This window comes from Echinops telfairi, unplaced genomic scaffold, assembly GCF_000313985.2.
Source record: "Echinops telfairi isolate 266 unplaced genomic scaffold, ASM31398v2 ScPeMD7_39;HRSCAF=148, whole genome shotgun sequence".
Lineage (NCBI taxonomy): Eukaryota > Metazoa > Chordata > Mammalia > Afrosoricida > Tenrecidae > Echinops > Echinops telfairi.
Genome location: NW_022103937.1, coordinates 348,883 through 376,423, shown reverse-complemented (window position 1 = coordinate 376,423; position 27,541 = coordinate 348,883). Strand labels below are relative to the sequence as shown.

Here is a 27,541-nt window from a genome sequence, read left to right as displayed (position 1 = left end):
CATGGCAGTGATGGCAGCGAGTGGAGCAGGATTCACCTGCTGGCTCGACCCATGCATAAGTAAAAGTAAGACGAAGAAAATAAAAAACAGCAACATTTTAAAACACACCAGCATTGGCTCCGCCTACTACCCCACGGCTTCAGGTCACGACAGAGCACGCCCCTTCCTCTACGTCGCCCAATCGGGAGCGAGGGGCGGGGCAAAAGACGGGGCGGTGCCGGGGGTGTGTCTGGAGGAGGGGCCACAGGTCCCCGAAGGTGGCGTTTTTATTCTCGCGGCTGCGCCCGGCGCGGGTGAAGAGGCCCCACGGGCCGGGATTCCGGTCTCCGGCATCGGGGACGACTGAACCCGGCAGGATGGAGGACGTGAGTGCACGGAAGTGGCGGTGGTTGCCCCCGGGAATCCCCTTCCTGTGCGGCGGGGCGGGGCGCCGTGCACCGTGAGCCGGGCCCGCGCCCGGGTACGGGGAGAAGACGGCCGGCGACCGGGGACCGCGGCGCCGTTCGCGCCGACTCTGGGCTGCTCCTGCGCGGAAGCTCGGTCTGTGCGCGCGCTAACCTGTAGCCCGACCCTGGGTTGTGCCCAGCGCACCTGTGGCGCGCGTGCGTGTTCCCGGAGCCGGGCGCTTCACGTGACGTGCGTGTGACCGGACGGCGCCTCCGGGGGCGCGCCCGGGGGGCGGAGCCTCCGAGCCGCGCGGGAGACCTGGGGAAGCCGCCGGCCAGGTCTCCCGCGCTGCCTGCCCCCAGCCCGGCCCCCGAGAACTGGAGCTGAGTTGGCACCTGGGGGCCCCCGCGGAGCCCTATGACTCTCATCTTGGCTCACATGAAAGAAAAACTCGCCAAGTGCTGTTTTTTAATTTAGGTATGGTAGGATTGGGAATATCACAAAAATCTTTATTTAGGAGGCTCCAGACCAGACGACTGAAAAACACAGTGGCTCTGTTTACCGTGCTTGTACAGGATCAAAGCACAATTGTAGGAAACTTTTTTTCTTTGCTAACTATCTTACGACAATTGCAAGATCAGCAGCTGGAACCCACCGACAGCTTCTCCGGAGAAAGCAGAACCTGTCTGCTGCCGTAAATATTAACAACCTTCATTCAACCCCTATATAAGGTCGCTGAGTCTTAATGACTTAATGGTATTGGTTTTTGGTACCTGCGTTTGTGCCCAGAATCAATTAGGCTGGAAGGAAGAAATGTTTTTGAAGGAGTATAAGGTGGAATCTTATACAAGATCTTTGAGGGACCAAACCCCGGTAGCTTAAGATAACTAAATTAGGAGGGTTTTGTTTTCAGCTGTGTGCCCTAGAATTAAGGAGCATGACAGGGCCGTGCCTGTGTGCCTTGATTACTAACGAAAGTTTGGAAGTTCGAACCCTGCAGGAGAAAGATGAGTTGGGCTGCTTCTTGAAAGGATATACAGAGCCTTAGAAACCCTATATTGGGTTGCTTTGAGTCAGTATTGACTGGATGACAGTGTATAACATTTTATAGGATGCTTGGGAGGTGCATATGGTTAATAGACTTGGTCACTAACTGAAAAGTTGGGCGTTTGGAGACCACTCATGGACTCTTAGAAAGAAAAGCTTTGGGATTTGCTTTAGAAAACTCAGCCATTGAAAATTAAGCAGAGTCCTGTTCTATTCTGACACACGTGGTCACAATGAGTTGGATTCAACTTGATGGCAACAGGTTGTGTTACATTTCGTAGGAATTCTCAGGTAGAAAAAATGCACTTTGGCTTAGTATTGCAAAATTACTTTAGAGAGCTAACAGAGGGACTTCCACTCTTAATACTTCAAGATGGAGTTTGAAGAAACATGAAAAAACACATGACAAAGAGGGTGTAAATCTGTTGGACATCAGGTAGTGATGCAGAGAGGAAAAAGGAGCCCTACGATCACAGGTGAGCTGCAATGAGGGATAACTGCAGATTTGCCAAGTTCCCCAAAACTACTTAGCATAGATCAGGGTCTGTGCATTTGAGCAAACTCTCCCAAGCCTGGAGAAGAACCACCTGGAACAGTTAAGGGGAACAGTATTGAGTGCCCACACAGAACCAGGCTTAGTAGCCTGTGCCACCAACCTCATGAGGTCTTACATCAGTAGTGGGAGTAACTGTGACTTTGGTCTTACCTTTTAAGTCTTAAGAGCCAGACCAAAAGGATCAAACTCTTTTCAGGTAGTTCAACTACACCCCAAGAATATGAAGAATTATTGTTATTTTACTGTATATACAAAAAGTTAGGGACATGGAATGTATAAAATAGACCAATGTCAAACATGCAGCAGTGAAAACTAAAATTAACACAGGATAAAAGGTTCAGGAGGAACAGTGTTGGAGGGTGGGGTGGGGGATGCTAGGAAGATGCAGTCTTGCTGAGAGGCTAGGCTGGGGAAGCATTGTAAGAGAGAAGAATGAGCAGCATTCCCAGTTTGGCAGTCAGAAGGGTGAGAGGCCAATCTTGTAAAGTATCTTGGAAATGGATTGTAAAGCAGATAGCCAGGCTAAGAATTTGAGCTTTGTCCTGGCATAATGGAGAAGTGCTTCAGGTTTATGAGGAGAAAAATGTTTGTTTTAGGAGACCAGGAGGCCAGAGAACATGAGAAATGATGAAAGCCGAAACTAAAAACAGAAAGTAAAGGACAGGTTTAAGAGTTAGAGTGGGGGGGAGCGGGGAGGGAGGGGAAAAATGAGGACCTAATGCCGGGGGTTTAAGTGGAGAGAAAATGTTTTGAGAATGATGATGGCAATGAATGTACAAATGTGCTTTACACAATTGATGTGTGTATGGATTGTGATAAGAGTTGTATGACCCCCTAATAAAATGATTAAAAAAAAAAAAAGAGTTAGAGTGGTTATTCCTTTTATGTGGAAGGTCAGAGAAAGCAGGAGGTAGAGATAGTAGTGGCCAGGATTTATGGGTTTCTTATTTGCAAGCATTATTCTAAGCACTAGAATTACAAATTTGATCCAGATTTGGAGAGGGTGGGTTAGTTCCTAAAATGGTATTTGGTTCTGCTCTGCAACTCATTTTATTCAATGCCTAAATTTCCCAATTAGTTTGCCCTTTCACAATCTATAGTATTATGATAAATTCCTTTATTCTTCCCAACAAAGCTTTGCAGCAGGTGCTATTATAATTTCTCTTAAAAAATGAATTGGAGGCACGAATATATGAGTTATTTGTATAAATCATCTTTGAATCCAGGCGATTTGCTTTTGAAGTGGCCAGCCCTTAACTATGGTGTTTGCTGCGTCTTAGTGGAGTGGAATCTCAGATTTTAGCTCAACTTTTAGGCAATACTCATCACTGATTTAGGGAACATTGGGGAGAATAGATTTGTGACATTCTTTCAAGAAATGTTCACCACCTGCTGACTGTGTGATACTGTTGGGTGTTAGGGTTACAAAGAACAGGTGGTGGGGTTAGTGGCCTAATAATAAAGTCTACTGGGGAAGCCCAATATTGATTCCCCTAGTAAGAAAGCCACCTGAAGGTAGTATGATAGAAGAGGTGAGCACAGAAAGCTTTAGATATGCATCTACCTTCTCTCTACCTGGACTGCCCGCTTCTGTGGGCATGATCCAGACCTGGAGTGTCCAGGAAGACCAGCTGGAATGGATGACATGCTAAAGAAAGGGCTGCAGAAGCTGGCACATTTGCTAGCATTAGATTGAGATAGAAGAGTCTTGAGAAGAGAAAGAATCAATAGTCCCATGGTGAAGAGGAGCCCTGGTAGTGTAGTGGTTACATGTTGGGCTGTCAACTGCAAGGTCAACAGTGCTAAACCACCAGAGACTTTCTACTCCTGTAAAGAGTTATGGAAACCCACAAGGGCATTTCTGCCCTGTCCTGTAGGGGCATGTGAATCTGCATCGGTTTTATGGCAGTTGAGTTTGGTTTTTTTGGATTGGACTGTGGTGTAAGAAGGAAGACAAATTGGGAAATTAGGCTTTGGAGTCACTGGGTGGCACAAGTGTTTAAGTGTCTGACTATTAATCAAAAGGTTTACTGTTTGAAACGGGCGGAGAAAGGCCCTGCAAGACCTGGTAATGTCCTGTCAAGGTCACAGCCTGGAAAACGTTGAGGACCAGTTCTGCTCTCCTCTGAGTTGTAGTCAACTCCACCGCCCTTGGCTTGGTTGGGGAGTAAGAAGCGTTGCAGAGTGGCGCTGATTGCTGAAGTTCAAAATTGAGGAACTCAGCCCAGATCTATTCATTTGCAGATTTATTTTGTACCTCTCTTATTTGCCTGTGCATCCTATTTTATTGGATAGTCGTGTTGAGTCCCTTACGCCTTTCTCTCTCACCTCCTCCATGAGAATGTCCTTTCTTTCTGGACAGGGATTGCAACTTACTTTCTCTGCAACTTTATGCATAGTGTTACTGCTGTTGTGTGCTGTATAGTCAGGGACAACAACATGGAGTTACTCTGTAGGGCTTCCCAGGCTGTAATCTTTATGGGGACACATCACACTTCTCTGGAGTGGCTAGTGGGTTCGAATTGCTGACCTGACTAGCAGGCAAATAATTTTAACCATTGTACCACCAGGGCACCTTTTATGTATGGTAATATTCAGTAAAGGTCCATGATTGAGAGATGCAGCAGGGATGTGAAAATTGTGTTCCGGTCAAGACAACAGTACCTTTAAACAAGATGCAGGTGGCGTAGTGAGTTATACTCTGGGATGCTAATCACAAAGTCAGCTGTTTGAAACCCCCTTTGCAAGAAAGATGAGGCTTTCTACGCTCATAAAGGTTTATAGTCCCGGAAACCCAAAGGGTTCATTCTACTCTGTCATGTAGGGTCACCATGAATCGAAATTGATTTTTACAGCTCACACTATTCAAGTTTTGCTTGCCATTACATTGAAACTACAACTGCAGTTGACCCTTGAACCACTCAGACTTGAACTGCACTTACACACAATTTCTCCTCCTGTTGCTGTGGCGGGGAGCTCAGTTGTTGCAAATATCAGCCTAAACCGCTGTGTGATGTTAACAATCTGTATGAACAGCTTATTAACACCGGTAAGTAGGCCTGTGCCCACACAGCTCAGGTCTATGTTGATTAAGTGCCAACTGTAAGTTAGACATGGAATTTTTATAAATCTTTTATTGGGGGTTTTACAGCTCTTATAACAATATATTTATCAATTGTACAAAGTGCATTTGTACAGATGTTGTCATCGTCATTTTCAAAGCCTTTTCTTTCTACTTGAGCCCTTGGTATCAGCTCCTCTTCTCCTACAACCCTTGGTAAATTAAAAAAACTATTCATATTATATACTGTTTGCTGTTTCTCTTCACCCACATTTCTATTATTCATCCCCTTAAGTGGGGGTACGATTTTTAATGTTTGGGAGGTAGCACCCCTTCCTCCATAAGTTGTTCAGGGATCAACTGAAGTTGTTGTCATTGAGCATCACATCTATAAACACTCACTGAGGATTCATCAGCATAGTCTGTTGTTACTAGTATTATTTATTTATTTTTAATCGTTTTATTAGGGGCTCATACAACTCTATCACAATCCATACATACATCAATTGTGTAAAGCACATTTGTATATACATTGCCCACGAGTATTCTAAAATACTACTGTCGTAGCTGAAAGTTTCTTCTAGGCATGTTTAATGACGCCGCCATCGCCTTTCCAACATTCTGTGGTACTTAACATATGTAATCATTTCATGAAAAATAAGAATCATTTAAAATAAGTCAATATCTAAGTGGAAGACTTAAAGAAAATTCTTTAGTTTTAGCTTATGAATTGCCTCATTTGTGGCATGTGGAATTGCCTCAGTTGAAATAATATGCCTTCCATTTGTTTTAAATCTTACTTTACCAGGTTGTACACAATAGAATTATGCAGAGGTGGAGGGTACACTATTTTTAAAGAAATTGTTCTTGCCTTTAATTTGTGTGACGTTTTCTTAAGTTTTACAATTTAGTTGACTTGTTTAGAAACATAACCCAGAAGCGGTGATTATAATTTGCTTGTTTTCTGCAGGGTTCCTTGGATCTTACCCAAAGTATTGAAGATGATCCCCTTTTGGATGCCCACCTTCTTCCACATCACTCATTGCACGCTCATTTTAGATCGAGATTCCAGCCGCTGCCTACGGTCATCATAACAAATTTTCTCTTTTTAATACATGTAAGTGCCTGTGCATAAAGTGATGTCCCCCAAATATCTACAAGTTCTACAGAGGACAGTATATCTATTGTTATCAACATCTGCATAAGGAGCCACGGTGGCATAGCAGTTATACATTGGACTGCTAACTGTAAGGTCAGCAGTTTGAAACTACCAACCACAGCTCTATCAGTGAATGCTAATGCTAGCTTTCAAATTTTTCATTTGATTTTTTAAACAAAGTTATAAAATAGCATTTCCCTTCTATAAATAACACTTCTTCTTTATGACAAAATATTACAAAAGTGTACAAAGATAAAATTATAATCCTAGCTTTTCTCTTCTGTAGCCTTTGTCCCTGAGTCAATTAATGGGATTAATTTGCTATATCTTCTTGGCTTTTCATTAGGTTTATATAAATTTACCTACAGAGATTAGGACACATAAAATGAAGAAGTTTCCTTCATTTATTTATTTAAAGTTTTTTATTAAAATTTTTTTATTAAAAATGAGATGATATCATATTACTCCATAGCAGTGGTTCTCAAAACTTTAGAAGACATCAGATTCGCTAGACAGCCTTGTTAAATACACATTGCTGGGGCCTTCCTCTGGAGTGGAGCTTAAGGATTTGAATTCTTACCAGGTTCCTAGGTGATGCTTTTAGTCTGATAGGTACCCCTGATATGCTTATGCTTTTAGTCTGATAGGTACCCCTGATATGCTTATGCTTTTAGTCTGATAGGTACCCCTGAGAGCCACCGCTCTGCCACTCAGTTTCAGTGTGTCATAGACACCCATCTGGACCAATACACAATCCTTTTTGTTGCTACCTAGCATCTTATAACACAACTAAATGTGCCATGATTTATCCAGGTATGCTACTATGGACAGACACATACACTTGGGCTGTTTGTTAGTGTTTTGCAAGTATAAAGATATATAGTAAATGCTTGAATCCATATATCTTCCTGTGGCTTTCCTGCTGATGACGAGAGCTCTTGAAGTAGGATTTCTGGGTCAGCATTGTTTTCCAAAATTTTTTCCACCTTATTTTCCTAAGGCATTTCCCAGTCCAGGCATGAGTATATGAGAGTGCCTCTATTCTGGCACCAATGTTTCACATGTTGTCAAACTGGTTGTAGTATTCTCTTAAAGCTATTCATTTAAAATGAAAAATATGTATATGTTTTTAAACCATAATCTTTGTTACCTTTGAGATACTAAATACAAGGGCACATGCGGGAGGGGGGAGCGGGGAGGGAGGGGAAAAATGAGGACCTAATGTCGGGGGTTTAAATGGAGAGAAAATGTTTTGAGAAACGATGTACAAATGTGCTTTACACAATTGATGTGTGTATGGATTGGGATAACAGTTGTATGAGCCCCTAATAAAATGTTAAAAAAAAAAAGATACTAAATAAACCTTTGTACTCTTTTTAATAAAAGACAAGTGGATAAGAAATTACATGTAACACTTAAGTGCTTATCTCTTATGTAAGAGGTACAGGTGATTTCTTTTCACCACCTGTAGTTTTCTCTGTTTTCCAAAATTCATGTAAACTTTTATATTTGGCTAGGAAAAGTTCATAGAAATAGTGACAGATAAGTGGTTGTATATTTATTTGTAAGAACTGAATAGAGTTAAAAATAGGAGAGGAGATTCTGGGATGGCAGTGATTATTTCTAAGTCCAAATACTGAGTTTTAATCTTACTGCTTTTCTTTTACAGGTTGTGTTTGTCGTTTTAGCATTTTTAACAGGAGTGTTTTGTTCTTACCCCAATCCACATGAGGACAAGTGTCCAGGAAACTACATCAAGCCATTGAAAGTTCAGACAGTCATAATCCTTGGAAAAGTGATTTTGTGGATTCTGCATATAGTCCTTGAGCGCTACATACAGTATCACCACAGCAAAGCCAGAAGGCGAGGCTATCACATGATCTACCGCTCCACAAGGCATCTTAAACGACTGGCACTAATGGTGCACTCCGCAGGTGAACTGCCTTGTCTTCTTTAGCTTTGCGTGGCAACAATGACAGCACACAAAAAATGTGCCAGTTGATTTTATAATTAAATTGATTCTGTCATTGCTGTGAGAATAATGTGATCATAGAAAATTGTATCAACGTGTGTCTTGAAGGGAGGGGCTCCTGGGTGGTGCTAACGGTTAAGTGCTTGGCTCCTGACCTGAAGATTGGCAGTTTAAATCCACTGTGAGCTTCCTTAGAAGAAAGGCTTGATATCTACTTCTGAGAAGCCACAGCCATTGAAAACCCAGTGGGAAAGTTCTGCTCTGAAACACCTGGGGTCTCCAGGAGTCAGAATCAACTCAGTAGCAACTGTTTTGTGCTTTTGTAAGTGTCATAGAATATGTGCAGCCTTAATTTTTCATCTTAAGTCTTGTTATAAACATGGTATAAAAATGAGTGAAATATAGAAGTTTTTGCTTTTCTGACATCAGCTGTTTTACTCATCTCGATGAAAGCTATAAATACCGTTGCAGTGTGATATTTCCAGGGATAAGAAAAAGGAATTTTTTAAAAAAATGAAATTGACTGCTACCTTTTGCAGTAGAGGATTATGGTGAAAAGTTTTGTGCAAAGTTTAATTGCAGGCAAGTCCCTAGAAAAAGGGGGGACTATTCTGTAGTAAGATACATTATCCAAAAGGTGAAACTTGAAAAAAATACTGGTCATAATTTGAAAAGGTAAGATTGGAAGGGCCAAGCAGGACTTACCGTGTGTGAATGCCTGCTCTCTTGTTTTGTTGCTGGCCTGACACGGTAAAGGCTCAATGAGATGTTGGTGAACTCCTTGAGCTATCATGTTGTTGGTGTCAAAGTGCCTCCCTTTGAGTCCAGAATGAGTCTTTAAAAATCTAGGATCCAGGTTAGAAAAATATAGCTCTACTGAATTGAAAAAGTGTCTTCTCCATTCTGTATATATTTTCTTTACATTCTCTTATTGGAGTGCTTAGTAATGCTAAAGGGTGTTGCTATTGCATAGAGAAGCAGGGCCACGCTATTTTTTTTTTAAACAGTTGTATTGGCAATTCATCCTTATATCATACAATTCAATAGTTCAACTTTATAACAGTGATATTAAGAAGAGTTGTACAATCACCACCTCAGTCAATTTTAGAACACCTTCCTTGTACTCACTGTTATTTGTGTAATTAGTTTTTAATTGTGGCAAAAATATACTCAACAAAACATTCTCTGATTTAATAACTTCTACATGTATAAAATTCAGTGCCATTGACTGTACTCTTTATGTTGTACAACTTTATTAATATCCTTTTCCAAGTTATCCCACTACCATTAACATAAACTAAATCCCCCCTAAGCAAAAACTGTTCCTCCTTTACCCATGGTCAAGTTTGGTTTCTTTTTTCCCCCCAGTAGTTTTCTTGATATATTATTCACATTTACTTCTATCGCTAAATTGCTTTTAGAAAGACTTGTGTGTACACCACCACAACCAGTTCTTGTGCTCTGTCCCCACTCCTGCGTTCATTCTTTGTTCCCCAGTTCCCTTCATCCTACCCTATAAACCAGGTGTCCTCAAACTATGGCCCGCGGGCCACATGCAGCGCGCTGGGTGTTTTTGCCCCATTTGTTTTTTACTTCAAAATAAGATGTGTGCAGTGTGCATAGGAATTTGTTCATAGTTTTCTTTTATTTCATTCGTTTTATTAGGGGCTCATACAACTCTCATCACAATCCACACATACATCAATTGTGCAAAGCACGTTTGTACATTCATTGCCCTCATCATTCTCAAAACATTTCCTCTCCACCCAAGCCCCCAGCATTAGGCCCTAGTTTTCTTTTTAAACTATAGTCCCGCCCTCCAACGGGTCTGAGGGACATTGAACTGGCCCCGTGTTTAAAAAGTTTGAGGACCCCTGCATAAACCATTGCATCAGTTATTGTCTATGCTTTCACTCCTTCTGTGCTTCTTAAACTGGGAAACCTAACAGAAACAATAAAAAACAAAATGAAACAGAAAAGAATAATAATATAAAATGGAAATAAAAATAAAGAGTAAGAAAGAAAAGACCACCAACAATATTTAAAAAGCCAGAGAAGAAATTTCTGTTGTGGAACAAATGAGAGATGTTTGAGCCTATAGCAAATTAAGGTTGGATTAAGAGGGAGGTCACCTGACCAAGATCATATTATGCCATGGCTCAATGATCTCTGGTAGTGAAAGTTGTTTGAGTCCTTTGCCTGTGGCTAGAGGGGTTCTGTCAGAGGCTTAATCTGACTAATTCTCTGCAGATGGATTTGGGGCTCCCACTGCCCCAAATAGCTTTCTACAAATTGGGTGCTCACAAATTGTGCTTCTTCCATGTGGACTTAGTTGACTTCTCACTAAGATGGCTACTTGTTTGAATACAAGCCTTTAAGGCCCCAGATACTATTCCAATTGTGAAAGCTAAGCACCATCTGTTTTCTATATCACACTTTTCTGTAGCGCCTTTGTCTTCAGTGATCTTTACAAGTAAGGCAAGTATCCAGCAGAGCTGTGTTCTAAGGACTGACTTTGGGGGGCTCGAGTTAAGTGGGAGCCCAGAGTCCATCTGAGGCCAAGCTGTTTCATAGAGATGGGTGATTGTAACTTGTCTTGGAGGAGGCAGTTAGGACTTTCTGCCTAGCCAAGGAAGGATAAACTAGAGGGGCCTGGTGGTATCATGGGTCATGTGTTGGACTGTTAACCCAAGGTCAGCAGTCCAAAATGACTAGCCACTCCACGGGGAAAACAAGGTGGCTTTCTATTCCCCAAACGAGTTGAGTCTCAGAAACCTAGAGGGCCAGCTCTACCTCTACTCAATGGCAGTGTGTTTTGTTTTTTTTTGTTGTAAGGATATCATCTTGGTTTGTTGAACCATTAATTGTGTAGTACTCTCTTGTGGCCAGGAGATGTCATTATAACCTTTCCTCCTGCATATAAAGCAAACCTATTTGAACTATTGAAGAAATACTTGCTCTGTCACTAAAATCCTGTTCAGCTTCTCAAATTTTGGTCTAGAAAGATAATTTTCTTTTTCTTTTTCTTTTTTTACTTTGAATGAGACTGGCTGGTCTTTTCTTCTGATATTCAATGAAATAATTCAATGAAAATAATTTACATAGAAAGTTACCTATTCACGTCCCCCACAACCACCCCGAACTGCAAACTAAGCTGTTCACTGAAAAGCGGAAATTTTCAACCTATCTGATGGTCCCAGACAAGCTGACTTTCTCTCTCTGACCTGAAGGGGTAAACCCAAGAATTGAGAACAATGGGAAGTTTGGGATAACTTACTCCATAAGGTAAATTCTGGAAGGAATTTTAAAAAGCAGGTCCAAAGTGGGAATTCTAGAAACCCATGTCGTGAGCGATCATACCCTCCATACCCCGGAGTTTCACTTCCCCGTTTCTCAGGAAGACCCGAGGCTCTCAGAGCTCTTGAAGAAATGCCTCTGGAGTCCTCACTGATGTCTGCCTGGTGCTCCTGGCCAGAGGAAGGGACCATCTGGGTGCTTCAACAGTGTAGAGATCACAGCACCTCATTGGATCCCAGGCTGCCTGCCTCAGAGCAGGTGCACCTCTTGTCATCACTGCTTCCCAACCCATAGTAACTTGCTTCATTAATGTGTTTTAATATATAGTAAATATTTACAGTTTCTCCTGGACTCTGCCTATAATAGCAAATGTAATAAAACAACATTTAGGCTTTGTGTTTATGATGATAAAGCTTATTTTAAAAGAAACAAAGCCCACCTAGTCCCAGTCCATATGTTCTTGTCATGTAGGAAATGTCTCTTGTGTTCTGAGAGGCTGAGCAAACCAGCATACAGACAGAAAGACGTGAGATGGGAGGCGGTCATGGTGAATGATAGTGCTGAAGTGGTTGGGCACAGCCGCACCATCAAAGGTGTCTAGATTCTTGGACAGGACAGGGCCACAAGTGTGAGGAAGGTGCTGAGATTTCTGATACCTAAGAGCTACAGAGTGTTTTGTTGGAGATACTGCAAGAACCCAGAGGTGAAATAATCTTGACCCGAACGAAGAAGGTACCTTCATTTGTGTTTTCGGGAATGTTTTCAGTGTGCTCTTTCCACTGGACTGTTTGCTTCATCTCCATAGAAACCTCTGTGAAACCCTGACTCCCCCCGAGTGCTGGCTGCATCACTCAGTACACGAGAATCTTCTGAAAACTTCTTTCCCTGTGTGCAAATGTTTGTGCTTGCTATCTACCGTGCCCCTGCCCCCAGTATTGTAAATGGTATATTGTGTTTGATTAGTCTTTAAGGCCAATTTGTAATGAATCTTGCCAATATGCTAATACACTGGTCAATTGTGAGTAATTGGGGGCCAAACATAGCCCTTATCTAGAACAGTGTTTCTCAAAGTTAGCAATGCTGCATGCTCTGTGACTAAGGGAGGCGAGGTGACGACGATTCTCAAATGCCTGTGGACCTTGAAGAGCTGAGGACATGGAAACTTTTAAAAACTGTGTTGCTTTTAAAATTCACAAGGGATCCAAAAGAAATGTCATTGTTGATAATTCTATAAAGAAAACTAAATCCTTAGTAGTTAAGAAAGTTCAGATTTGCTGATATTTGGATGGTGTGGCATCATTAAGTCTTACATACATTTTCCTCCTCAAAAGCTTAACAGTTGTTGGTATTTAACCTTTGGTTTTCTTTACTATTAAGTATAAATGGTTCGTGTGTGCGCACACGCACATGTGTGTGGCATGCCGTGCAAGTGCTCAGTGCTGGGTGTGTGTTTGTGCCTGTTGGTGCTGGGCACGAGCTGACACTACGTCTACTTTTCTTTGTCAGGCAACACGGCACTCCTTCTCATACTGTGCGTTCAGCACTCCTTTCCGGAGCCCAGTACATTATATCTGGACCTCATTTTGGCCATCCTTGGTCTAGAACTGATAAGCTCCCTGGCATGTCTGCTCATTTACACAGGTGAGAATTACAATGGAACTTCCCTTATAAACTCTGTATACACAAACCTCTTAGCAGATTTGTTTTCCCTCAGTTTGGAGCTGAGCCCATTATCCCATAGACCTGGGCATTTTTTCCCTTTGTAACTGAGAACTTAGTACCACTACTTTCCCTTGCTAGCCATTTCCTTACTTTTCTAATTTCAAATCAACAGATTAAAACCACAGTGAGTTCCATTTCTAATTTTCTGTCATCAACAAATGTTTGCCAACGAAAGTGAAAAGTTTTTATTTAAAAACAAAGGAAAAATATAACATTTTGCTTCCCCAAAAGCAGTCATGTTTCTCTCTCTCTCTCTCATATCCTACCTGCTGCACTATTACTGTGCAATAAAACCTCTCCATGATAACAGCTGATTCAGTGTCATTGAACTAATCACTGTTTTATGCCCATTAAATGTCACGTATCTCCAGATGACCATTTTCAAAGTAGCATATTTTTCTAGTTACTAAAGAAGTGTTAGGAGTCTTAGCTTGTAGTTCATTTTACTTATTTTCTGGGGCTCACTGTGGCCAGTAAAGAGTTACGTAGAACATGGATGGACCCACTAGTTTGCTTATTTGGAATAAATATGACCCATTACTCATTCTTTTTTTAAAAATCATTTTATTGGGGTGCTTATACAACTCTTATCACAATCCATACATACATCTCTTGTCTCAAGCACATTTGTACATATGTTGCCATCATCATTTTCAAAGCATTTTCTTTTTGAGCCCTTGGTATCAGCTCCTCATTTTTTCCCCTACCCTCCCCCACCTTCCCTCATGAACCCTTGAGAATTTAATATAAATTATGGTTATTTTTTCATGTCCATTACTCATTATTAATTGACTTTTTTTACTCTGTACTTATCAGCTACAATTAACAAATTAGGCAGAAGTTTCAAAAGAAAAAAAGGAAGAGAGCACATCAGTTAACTATTAAAAAGAGTGAGACTTTAATTTTTAAACAATGGTACTTTTTAGTATATGAGAACCTATTTAGAACTTCAATAATGTGATTCATGTGTCAGAAACAAATGACTTGAAACCCATTCTGTCCTACGACGTACTGTGTCTGGCAGTTGCTGTAAGTTGGAGTTAAACTCAAAAAACCAAACTCAATGCCATTGAGTTCATTCCATTAATCAACCTATAGGACAGGATAGGACTATACCTATATAAAAAGATAATATTTAGCAGCATATCTTATTCAAATAAAATATTCAACAACAAATTCTTTATGAACTAAAGCAATTCTGATTTAGGAGGACAAAAATTTAATGTGAATATTATATGCTAAAGGGAAATTCTCTTTTGTGGTTCAAATTTAGGTGTCCTATAACCCACCATCCAATCCTTTGGGTTCTTGAGACTTTAAATCATTATGGGAGCCTCATCTTTCTCCAGCAGAGTGGCTAGTGGGTTTGAACCACTGACCTTATGATTATGTGGTTAGGAGCTCAGGACATAGCTTACTATGCCATCATGGCTTTTAATTATATTACTTTATAGTATTTATACAACATTTATGGCAAGGGGTTCAAACTTTCAGTGAAGTATCAGGTGAATTCACTTTATGAAAGTATTTCCTGTAATACTTACATGATTCTGACCGAAGGAAGTGACAAGTATTCCCAAGATCCTGGGAATGTCATGTAAGCAAGGGAGCATTTATTTGCGTAGAGATAGTCCAAGGTTTATTTTTCTAGGATTTTCTCTAGTGTTCTCTTAAAGGATTGCTTTAACATTTACAATTCATCGTATAAAACTAGATAGGTATTGGCTGGAAATAAAAAGACAAAAACCCTGAGACCATTAAAAAAGGTAAGGGGCACAGATATTCTAAGAATCCTGAGAGGAAATGATTTTTATATTTAAGTATGAATGTATTTTTTAAAGGAACTCTGGTGGCACAGTCCAGTAAGTGTTGGATTCTATACTACTACAGGGTTAGCAGTTCAAACCCACCAGCCACACCTCAGGAGAGAGAAGAGACTGTGTGCTACTGTAAAGATTGACTGCCTCAGAAATCCTTTATAGAATTGCTATGATATGAATCAGTTAAGGGGTGACAGTGGATTTGGTTGGATATTCATTACATACCATCCAAATTTGAACCAAAACCCCAAATTTTCCTTCAGTATATAGCATTTGTATTAAATTGTTTTCTCCCTAAATTAGAAAGAATTGCTTTAGTCCATAGAGAATTTATGTACATTCTTAAATGTATTTTAATAATATGCTGTTTAAATATATATTTTTTAAATTTGCAATGGTTATGCTCCTTAATTTAAGAAGAGGCGTCCTAATGGCTTAGTGGGTTGTGCATTGGCCCGTTAAAAAGCAAGATCAGTAGTTCAAAATCACCACCTGCCCTGTGGGAGAAAGATGAGGCTTTCTATTCCCATAAATAGTTACTGTCTCAGAAACCCACAGGGCAGTTCTAATTTGTCCTGTGGGATCACTGTGAGGCAGAATGGACTCAATGGCAGTGAGTTTAGTTTGAGGATCCCTGGTGGCGTAGTGGATTATGCTTTGGTTGCTAACTACAAAGTTAGCAGTTCAAAATCCAACAACTGCTCCTCTGGAGAAAGACAAAACTTTCGATCCCAGTAAAGAATTATGGTCTCAAAAACTCACAGGGCCAGCTACCCTGCCCTCTAGGTTCACTATCAGTCAGAACTGCCTAGGTGTCAGTAAGTTCGAGTTTGGGTTTTAATTTAAGAGAACCTGATACTGGGAAATCATGCTGACAAAAGAGATGTTTTACATAAGAAAGATTTGTAATATAATTAATTTAGTGCAGGTTTCTACAGTTTTCCCCCTTGAAGGTTTAAGCATAACTATTCTCCACATTCTGAATTATATGCTTGCTTCTTATGGTATACCTTTAAATGTACCATATGCTCTATCAGAAGCGAATTTAGAGGAGAAACTTCTAGGAACAAAAATTGCTTTCTTCATTGTCACAAATAATTTAATCCTAGTTACATGATACATACTCTCCCCCCCAAAACCCTGGCCATCTCTTTAATAAAAGATTAGGAGCCCTGATGATGCCTGATACCTGATCCCTTCGACACCTTGTGATCACACAGGCCGGTGTGCTTCTTCCATGTGGGCTTTGTTGCTTCTGAGCTAGATGGCCGCTAACCTTCAAACCTTTAAGACCCCAGACGCTATATCTTTTGATAGCCGGGCACCATTAGCTTTTTTCACCACATTTGCTTATTCACCCGCTTTGTCTTCAGCGGTTGTGTCGGGAAGGTGAGCATCAGAATGCCAATTTAATAGAAGAAAGTATTCTTGCATTGAGGGAGTACTTGAATGGAGGCCCAATGTCCGTCTGCTACCTTAATACTAAACCTATAAATATATGCATAAATCTATTTCCCCATCCTCATATATAAATATATTTGCAAATGCACATGTCTTTATCTAGACCTCTATAAATGCCCTTTGCCTCCCGGCTCTTTCCTCTATTTCCCTTCACTTTCCTCCTGTCCCACTATCATGCTCAGTCCCCACCAGGGTTTCAGCACTTCCTCAGGCATCATCAGAACAAAAAAATCTTACCATAGCGAATGAGGGGGGGGGGAGTGCGGAGTGGAGGCCCAAAGCCCATTAGTAGGCCACTGGAGATCCTCTTGCAGAGGGGTCTCGGGGAGGAGACGAGCCAGACAGGGTGTGATGTAGCAACGATGAAAAATACATCTTTCCTCTAGTTCCTAAATGCTTCCTCCCCCCACTATCATGATCCCAATTCTACCTTACAAATCTGGCTAGACCAGAGGATGTACACTGGTACAGATAGGAACTGGAAACACAGGGAATCCAGGGCGGATGATCCCTTCAGGAGCAGTGGTGCGAGTGGGGATACTGGGAGGGTAGAGGGAGAGTGGGTTGGAAAGGGGGAACTAATTACAAGGTTCTACATGTGATCTCTTCCCTGGGGGACGGACAACAGAAAAGTGGTTGAAGAGAGATGTCGGACAGGGCAAGATATGACAAAATAATTATAAATTATCAAGGGTTCATAAGGGAGCGGGGAGCAGGGAGGGCGGGGGGGAAAAAAGAGGACCTGATGCCAGGGGCTTAAGTGGAGAGCAATGTTTTGAGAATGATGAGGGCAATGAATGTACAAATATGCTTTACACAAATGATGTATGTATGGATTGTGATGAGTTGTATGAGCCCCTAATAAAATGATTAAAAAATAAATAAAATAAACAAAAAATAAATTTATATATAAAAAAAAAAGATTAGGAGCCCTAATGATAGAGTTAGTTGCACATTGCTCTGGTAACTGCAAGGTCAGCAGTTAGAACCCATTAGCCACTCCATGGGAGAAAAATGCATCTCTTTGCTCCTGTAGAGAGTTACAGCCTAAGTAACTAAAAGGGAGGGCCATTCTACTCTGTCCAAAAGGGTCGCTTTATGAGTGGGAATTGACTTGATGGCAGTGAGTTTTGCTTGGCTGATTTTACTAAAAGATGATTTTAAAAGAAAATTAGTGTTTGTAATGCGTATTAGCCTTGGGGGCCTGATTCTTTAATACAGTGGTTCTACCTTAAACTGGACATCCATTTGCATTGTAAGTGCTTACGTGCTAGAGCTAGCCAAAATGAACTACTCTCACTCCGCAGTTATTTGCATGTATGCCTCTAGAGGGAAATGGTATTTGAAATAAAATTTAACCCAATTCCATGATAATGTGATTGATTAGTTCTCCACTCATTTAAAAGTAAACCATTGCCATCAGTTATCAGCCTTCCAGAAACCGATAAAGCTGTTTTGAGGCTCTGAGAGCTTCAATATAGCATGAATGAGAATGTAAATGGTGAGCAACCTTACCTTTCCCTTTACGTGTTTTGATGGACTCATATACATACTTCCCTTGTCTTAAGATGGAAAGAATGGTAAAAAATTCTTCTTACATGTGGTTTCTGTTGGCATTACTTTTTGACCTGGACTGAAAAATGCTGAGTTCATTCAATTTAATTTATTTTTAAAATTGCAGAGGTGGGTTTGAAGGTGGATTATATTCTCTGACTATGGGTATGTCTTTTGTTTCTGACTCTTCACTTTTACTTTAATATTGCATAACTGCTATCACTTTTCAGTTTAAAACATTTCTGTGTCTAAGAGATTAATATGCTCCACGTTTCTCATTTATTAAGAAATTATTTTGTGGAAGGCACCATTTTAGAAAAAACTCGTGTTCGGTTCACTGACAGTTCATATAAGATTTGGTCCTCAGCCCTCATCTTCTAAAGTCTTTCAGTGACAGTTGACACTGTTGACCCACTCCCTCCTTAAAGCACCATCCGAACTTGCCCTGGGACGCTCCACTGTCCTTTTTTCACCTTGACCTCAGTGGCTGCTACATCTTAATGCTTAGTGGAAAGTCCTGGTATGTAATAGATAATAAATAAATATGATATAACCTGTTAATTTATAAAGTAGTTTTATGCACATTTATTAGAAAGGAACAATCAATTAATATTGTGTAATAATTGAAAACAGTAGATCATCTGACTAATCATGATTTTATTATTTTAGTGAAAATTCAAAAGTTTAATAAAGCTAAACCAAGGCCTGATGTACTTGAAGAAGAAAAACTCTATGCTTACCCCAGCAGTATTAACTCAGAGACTGGATTCAGGTAAGATCTCACAGGTGAGAGGGAAAAGATCATTGGAAAAGATAATTTCCCCAAAATGTAGAAACCATTCTAATACTTAGAATTTATGACTATGCTTAGTTACATAAACTTTACAGTTTCAGTTACTCCTTCTTAGCTTCTGTAAAGATTTATAGTCTTGAAAATCCTAAGTAGCAATTCTAGCGCACCCTGTGGGGTCGCTGTGAGTTTGGTTTTGTGTTAGTGATACGAAGCTGTGGCAGTGGGTTTGGTTTTGTGTTAGTGATACATTGAATAAAGTGTTGTGGTGTGTAATTAGGTGATGTTATAATTTTTTTCATATTTCATATTGTTCCTAGGAAGCAATCAAGCCCTAAACATTTTACTGAATAATGTTTTCTTATTAATGAACAGTTTTAACATTTTCTTAATATGGTTAGTGTGGGCGAAGACAGCTCCCCACAACTAATCATGGGTTCAGTAGGTGCAATTGTATGGTTAAGATATATAAAGATTATAGTAAAGTCATAGAGAAATGGGAGAGATGGGAGAGAGCACTATAAAGTCAGACACATTTCATGGTGGCAAGCTCCCCTCCTAGATGGCCATGATTTCAACAGTCAGGTCCAAGCACAGCACGGCAGAGAGGGCAGGAGAGTGCATCTTTATTGCTAATCCAGTCTTATATATCTTGGGGCATGCATGACTCCTAATTACAGGTAAAGACATACGTCACAGGAAGGGGTTGTACAATAGGCATAAGGTAATAGGAAGGGGATGTGCTAGGGGTGTATACATAATAGGAAGGGGAGGAACTAAGGGTATACATGTGACAAGATGGGCGGACCCTAGATTCATGATGGTGGCCTAGCCTTGAGTGGGCTAGACCTCCCTGGGTTCTCCTTCAGGGAAACAATCTGCTACTCTCCTTATCAGAAGGGAGTGGGCCCTACTTAGGGTGGGACAGACTAGTGGTGTCTGCTTGCTCTAGATGGCTGATAACCCTGAGGGAGAATGACCCCTGACCTACTTTCTTTAAGTGTATAGTCATTAACCATGCAAGCAGCTGGGTTTGGCATATATTTGGGGGAGACAACTTGGGAGAAATCTTTTCTGTATCCCACAGGTTAGTATTAGGGCAATAAAATTTATGCTTATTTTATATTTCCCCTTTAATTTTAAGATTTTTGTGCAGTGCCTCTTTGAAAATGCCTTACTTTGAAAAATTTGAATCAACTTTTAAAGAAGGTGGATGAAACCTCACGTTTCTCTCTCCACCTTTCCAAGACCCCCACCAATATAGTGAAAGAATTAAAGAAAAAGACCACACTGTTCACACTAATAGAGAAGTTGAAATATAGACAGAAGATCAGTGGATGGGTGAATTTTAAAATGCATGGGCTAAGGAGTCTAGATGGAGGACTGATAAATGATACCACCGGCAGAAGAGGCCCCATGGTGAGAAACAGAACTATGGAGATGATCATTGTCTTTGAGGGGGATTAGGATTCAGAAATGAACAGAATGCTCTTGAGGGTAGGACATGGGTAGGGAACAGGTGATCAGCAATTGAAGGAGCCCTGGCTGTGGGTTAGGCATTGGACTGCTAACAGTAATGTCAGTGGAGATTTACAGTCTCCGAAAATCCTGTACGTGGTGGTTTTTAGTTCCAATCGGCTTCATGACAGTGGGTCTTACCACTCACCCCTCCCCAGTTCAATCAAGATAACTGGAAAGAATCCTTCATACTGTTTTTATCAATGAGTAAACCTAGCTCTTCAAAGAGAGGTGGGGAATTCTCAAGTCTTGGCAACATCTAAGTAACAGCCCAGATAGTTTAGATTATAAGGATGTGCAACCCATGGGTAACCAGTCAGAATTCAAGCAGTCAGTTTCCAGAGCCCACACTTGTAACCATTACATTAATTAACTATGCAAATATTTTATTTTATGTTTTCCACATAGGACTATTCTATGTATAGTATTCTTCACCTTGAAAATTTTCCACATCAACATGTGTAGATATACAAGAAGGACATTATTTAGTATACTTTAGAATAGGCAGTGTTTAGTCCCAACATTAAACTTTCACCTAGTACATTTTTGACATTATAATTACTGTAATTAGCCCTTGCCTTTCCTTAATGGAAAGAACTTTAAGACTAATAATCCACAAATGTTACTTCTGAGGGATGAAACCAAAATGGGCTGTATGAATGGTATAGGAAGGAGTTATCAGTTGTGTTTAGGAAGGAGTTATCAGCTCTGCTGAGGTAGTTTAATTTGTTTCATATAGAAAAATAAATAAATATAGACTATGCATGATGCTTTTTAAAATGCTTCTTAAATTTAAATTTAAAATGCTACTTAAATAGATCATTTACATTCAGTTAACATAGCGTAACAATTTAGAATGCTCTTAAAAAACTGGTAATGGTCTGTTTTAAGAATTAGGGTATGTATTTGTAAAAAAATGCATTTGCCATTTATAGAATATATTTGTTTTAAAAGTGGAAGTCATTAACATGGGTTATGAATGAACTTCATTTGGCAAAATTGTTCTGGCCATAATATCTAAGAATGTGTTACCAAATACAGGGTACTGTGTTGAAAATTAGTGTGGACCTATTTGCAAGGAGATTAATGAGCATTGATGAATATGTGTAAACCATTTATATCTTGATATTTGCAGGATGATTTCTCACCTAGAAGAAATTGTCGAAAAGCAAGGAGACATAATAGTATATCTGAAACGACACAATGCACTGTTGAGTAAGCGATTATTGACTTTCACGTCCTCTGACCTTGACTCTCATCCAAGTAAAATGTGAGGTGTTCAAAATTAGCACAGCAATTACAAGAAGAATCCAGAGAAATTTAAGACTGCCTACCTAAAAAGTAATCATAGGGAATTGCAACTTTTTCTAAATAACGTTTTATAATTTCTGTTGGAAACCTGAAGAGAATATCTTATGTTTTGCACATTTTGAAATGACTTAGCTTCTTGACTTGCCCTAGGATTAGAGGTATGGTTTAAACATCTCTATGGCTAACACTTCTTCCTTATGGCCGTAAGACCTATTAGTGTGAAGTTGATTTGGACTATGGCAATCTTATATTTTAGAATCATGTTTATGGAAGAAGTCTGACATGACAATCTATTTGAAAAAATTTCGATCAATTCGGTTCTTCCCATTTTTAAATTGATGAGACAAGTCATTATCCCATCTGATTAATGTTTGTGTTTTTCCTCATAAAGCTTTCTCTCATGTATTTTAGGTTATTAGATGACAGGTTGGTCCTGGTAGTTTTTGTTGAGAATGTTCGCAGTGAAGGACTTGGGGATCTCATGAGGTGATTTACTATGTAAACTCCTACAGTTTTGCTTTCTCCAGAAATAAAGCATAACAATTACATGGATTGGTGACAGACTACAACATTTGTTATTTGTTGTTGTTAGGTGCCATTGAGTCAGTTCTGACTCATAGTGACCTTATGTACAATAGCATGAAACATTGCCTGGCCCTGCATCATCCTCACAGTCGATAATTTTAGCTCATTGTTGAAACCACTGTGTCAGCCCATCACTTGTTGGCTTTCCTCTTTTTCACCGTCTAAACCAGTGGTCCTCAACCTTCCTCATGCTGCCACCCTTTCATACAGTTCCTCCTGTGGTGGTGACCCCCAACCATAACATTATTTTTGTTGCTACTTCATAACTGTAATTTTGTTACTGTTATGAATTGGATGACCCCTGTGAAAGGGGTTGCGACCCACAGGTTGACCCACTGGTCTAAACAGTATTTATTGCTTGTTTAAATTTAGAGAAGAATTTACAACTTTGTCTTTCTTTTACCTTTCTTCAAGAAAGTGCCATGTATCTCACTACTGATTTTAACTTTGTTGGGCCAGTAAAGATTATAGCCTGGAAAACCATATGGGATAGTTCATTCTGTCATACAGAGTTACGAGTTATGAGTTAGAAATAGATGATAATACACAACAAAGAAAAAATAGATACATTTTTCATCCTTGAGTTTATATTTAAAATTGTAATAAGTAAAATATATCAATTTAATAAAGATGTTAAATATGTCTAATTTTCTGGATAAAATGGAAGTATTTTTATGAGTACTAAATGGCCTTTCTCTCTAGTGCTCCTTTGTGCCACCTTGTAAATTTGCTGTCAGCTCTTTCACTTGTAGCCTAAGAACATTTGTGGTTGAAACTTGGAATAGGAAGCAGGGTGTCTTGAATTTTCTGATAAGATTGACTGTGTCATTTGCCAGTGAATCTCTCCAAATCACAACATTCCCAAGCTAAAGCCAAAGTTGTATTGCTAACATTCAGATAGTGTCCAAGTTTTCTGACGGCTTCTCCTTCCCTCCCGCATTTTCCCTCCTTTCTGTTGAAGTAACACAGGTTTCAGGGACACTCACTGCCTTCTCAAGCAGTCTGTCTATGTGTTTCAGAATTGCTTAGAAATGTTGGCTTCAGTTACGGTATTTTCCTTTTCAGAAGGAGAACACTGGTAGTTGGTGATGAATTCTAATTTATTTTAAAATTTATTTTGAATCCCTAAGCAAGTTCTGAGATTCATGAGTGAACTTTGGTTTACACAGATGTAAATTTCATAAGTTGGGGTACTCAGGTTCTGATTTGATGCCATATGCATAATCAACATCTTTTCCCTAACCTCTATAATGAATGTTTAAAAAGTAAATGAAAATGAAACTAAGCATCCAGCAAGTGGATCTTGAAGCATTTCATACAGCAGGCATCATTGTGTTATATCTAAGGCGGATAACAAAACGGTAGTAAGACAGACTTTGATCTACAGCTTATGTTCTGGGAACTGAGATATGCAGAGTTTCTAGGATCTTTTGGTAAGTGACAATGACAGTAAGCTCAAGGTAGTGTAGATGCTTCAAGCCCCTAGGGGGGAGAGTTTCATTTGTTCCAGGCAGATTCATGAACACAGAAATAAGGCAGAAAGCTACGCATGGTCACATGCCCCGTGCATAGGTTGAACCCACAGTGTGAGGTGATGTAAGAAAGGCACTCGGCTGTTGGGAGTCCTTGGTGCTCCTTTTGTTAAGGAGCCATTCCCTGTCCTGTTGACAGAGGGACAAGCGAGGGAGTGACAGAATCAGTTCATGTTCTAGGAGCAGATTGCAGTATGATATTGAGGAAGGGTGGGGGAGATATATTCCTGAACTGGAGCAGGGGTGGTAGTGTTTTATTTATGTGTGTGTGTATGATTTTATTCAAGTGACAATAATCTTGTGGTTTATAAACCTGTACACTGATTTTTTAAAAGTGATAATACTAAAAAAATACAGAAGAAATTCCACTAGCAGGGATCACATCCATTCATTTTGCTGCTTGTTTTTACCCCCATCGATCATGGGTTTTGTCAGTCTCTAATAGTAACTCTAATAGTAGCTTTGTTTGAGTAAAAAAAATGATTTAATTTTGATTTCTTTGAATACTAATAAAGTTGAGGGTTTTTTTCCCCCCTCCATATCTTTGGCATTTTACAAATCTTTTGTGATATGTATACCCCAGTTCTTTGTGTATTATTTTTCTGGGATTGTTTTTTAATCCATATAATCTTACGTATTGATAGTCCTCAGTTTTGTATGTGTTAGAAACATTCCCTAGCAGTTTTAGGACTCTTTTCGCCATATGAGTCCGTATCTGCCACATCAGAGATCTTGTTATGTGAAAGGCGCAAGTGGCTTGAGTGAGTTTAAATACCAGACTGTCTTTCTCTTGAATCAAGTACATGTATGTCAGACATCCCATTTAAGCTAAAAACGTGTGTGTGTGTGTAAATTTTCAATTAAAACCTAATACATTTAGTACTAATCAGATCTCTAAAGGTAAAAAACATTCTGGTAATTAAAGATGGTGGGTCAATTGGGTATAGAGAAGCAAAAACAGTGAGGTGAAGCTTACACACACACACACACACACACACACACCACACCACCCCACACACCCCACACCCCACACCCCACACCCCTTCAGGAAATGACTTGTTAAAGCCGGCAAGTTCCTGGTGTGGGGATCAGTATCTGGCATTACACCTACTGCCATACCCCTGGGAACACCTTTTCTGGGTTACCTGAATATGGCCCCTCTCAAGATAATCCTCTTGAGATACCCTCTTCAGAATCACAATGTGTCAGATGTTTCCTTGGGAGATCATTTGGCATTGTGAAAGAAGTTTAAAACCAGGTACCTGGCATGCCTGGGCAACTGACACTTGATTTAAATCCAAACTCCCCACCCCAATATCCCTATTGTTCTGCATTCAGAACCTGTTTCTTAAGACTGACAAAAGATGTTTTGTTCTCAGAAAAAGACTTGTAACTGCTGTATGACAAAGTTATAGTTCATGAAACAAGTGATAAAATTCCAGTAATGGAATAACAAGAGTGCTTCTTGGTTCTCAACCTTCCTAATGCTGTGACCCTTTAATACAGTTCCTCATGCTGAAATTATTTTCGTGGCTACTTCATAACTAATTTTGCTACTGTTATGAATCATAATGTAAATATCTGCTATGCCGGATGAATTTTCATTGTTACAAATTGAACATAATTAAAGCATAGTGGTTAATCACAAAACAATATGGAATTATATATTGTAAAATATTTATTTCTAATGACAAATAAATGAAATTTTGTCTTGAAGCATGGTGCAGCTTGGGTAAGTCTTCACGCTGGGTACTCGTATGTGGGCGTATCTGCATGTGGGCAGACCCACCTGAAGACTGATAGAGGAGCACTGTCTCCGTACCTAAGACCATCGGAAATGTGTGTTTTCTGATGGTCTTAGGCGACCCCTGTTTGACTCCCAAAGGGGTTGCGACCCACAGCTTGAGAACCACTGCCCGAAAAGCTATTTGTGTATGCGGTTTACTTTTGCAGATTTTCTATGATGAAAAATAGTCCTTGTGGAAAGTTTGTGACAGCTTTGTAACTCATTTGTAAACCTTAGTCCTGAATACATATCTGTCACACTTTTGTGGGCTTTGGAGAACCTGGTATCTTAGGCTGTTTTCTAGAGAAGAAAAGCCAGTGAAACTTACGTATGTACATCAAGAGAGGGGGGTTTATTTCAAGGAAATGGCTCACACACTTGGAGAGGCTGGCAAGTTCCAGTCTGTGGGGCAGATGTCAGGCTGGAGGTTTCTAACTCACGTAGCTGCAGAGATTTATGAACCCAAGACCAGTAGGTCAGGCAGCAGGTGGCAAGCTGCAGATGAATAACCCAAGGTCAGTAGGAAAGATGACAGGCTGCTGATGGCTCCCAAGATTGGCAAGCAATACTTTGGCCTCAAATACATAAGGTTTTCAGTAGCTAATTCCTCGAGTAGACAGCCTAATCCTTCTTCCCAGTCTGTTACTAGTCTGGAAGCTCTGCTGAAACCTATTAACTTTGGTGGGTGCCCCTGCTGATATTCGAAATACCAGTGACACAGCTTCCAGCCACAGAGCAACATGCAAACCCCACTACCACAAATTGGCAGACAAGTGGTGGACTCACAGACACATGGTAGAAGCTGATAGCCACTAAGTCCAACAATACACAGAAAACCTTAATTAAATTTTAAAAGCACCCAAGAAGAGGTAAAAAGTGTGAGTTCATTCTTCCTGGACTAGAATTTACATCCTCCCAAAGTCAGCTAGTGCTTTTAGAGACAATTTAGAAGGAATGCCGTCTTTTCAGCAGAAAAGAAGTACTCGAGATCCTCAAAGCATTTAATGATGCCAAGCAGGTGAAAGTAATACACAATCCCAGACACCAAAAGCATCACACCGGATGCAATGAGAAATCAAAGGGTAAATGCAGGAACCAAGATAGTCACCACTGAATTTCCTATTTTAAGCTCCAGCCTTGTGTCCCTCATCCACCAAATAGAGTTCACATATATCTATATGGCCAAGAAATGAAGTCAACAACAATATCCTGTTAAACTCTTCATTTTTTTTCTGTCCCCTCCATCATCTCTCCCTTGTCCCTTTTCCCACCTCTCCCTGGCTGCCTCATAGTCATCAAAATCTTATCTGTTGATATATAAACCACATTTTGTCTTTATCTTTCCTTAGAACAATGGTGATATTAAGAATTTATCTTTGTAAGATTTTCTGAGTTTGCTAAGCACGTTTTCTAGTTTTGTCAATGTCTTTCAGTTCTCATTGTTTTTTTTATTTTTTGTTGTTTAAGAGCATTGTGTTAGTCTGGGTAGACTAGAGAAACAAAATTCATAGACACTCATATATGTATAAGAAAGAGCTTTATATACAAGAGCAATTGAATATTGAGAAAACATCCCAGTCCAGTCCAGATCAAGTCCATATGTCTGATATTAGCCCATGTGTCCAATACCAATTTATAAAGTCCTCATCGGACTCAGGACACATGGGATGACACCGAATGCTGGAAGATCACAGGCTAGTGGGTGGGAAGTCTTGAGGATCCAGTGGTGTAAGCATCTCGTGGTTTGTTTCTTGCCTCTTCTGGGTCTATACCCAGTAGGGGGATTCCTGAGTTGTATGGTTGCTCTATTTCCATCTGTTTTAGATATCGTCAAATCAATTTTCATAATGGCTGCACATAGCTATAGGCCCACTAGCAGTGGACGAGGGTTCCTATCTTACCACAGCCCCTCCAACATTTGTTACTTTCTGATATATTAAATTGAGCTATCTTAGTGTTAGGGGTATCTCATAGTTTTAATGT

General features: G+C 40.0%; 1 protein-coding gene across 1 annotated transcript; it reads left to right on the top strand.

Annotated features, from left to right (window-relative positions):
* Position 1: 1 nt before the first annotated feature.
* TMEM192 (transmembrane protein 192) lies at positions 2-22,207 on the top strand. Its single transcript, XM_045290496.1, has 7 exons — positions 2-65; positions 112-365; positions 6,022-6,168; positions 7,880-8,144; positions 12,986-13,120; positions 18,706-18,808; positions 21,480-22,207. The coding sequence occupies exons 1-7, from the start codon at positions 2-4 to the stop codon at positions 21,616-21,618; spliced, it is 1,107 nt and encodes a 368-aa protein (XP_045146431.1). The 3' UTR covers positions 21,619-22,207.
* Positions 22,208-27,541: the final 5,334 nt, after the last annotated feature.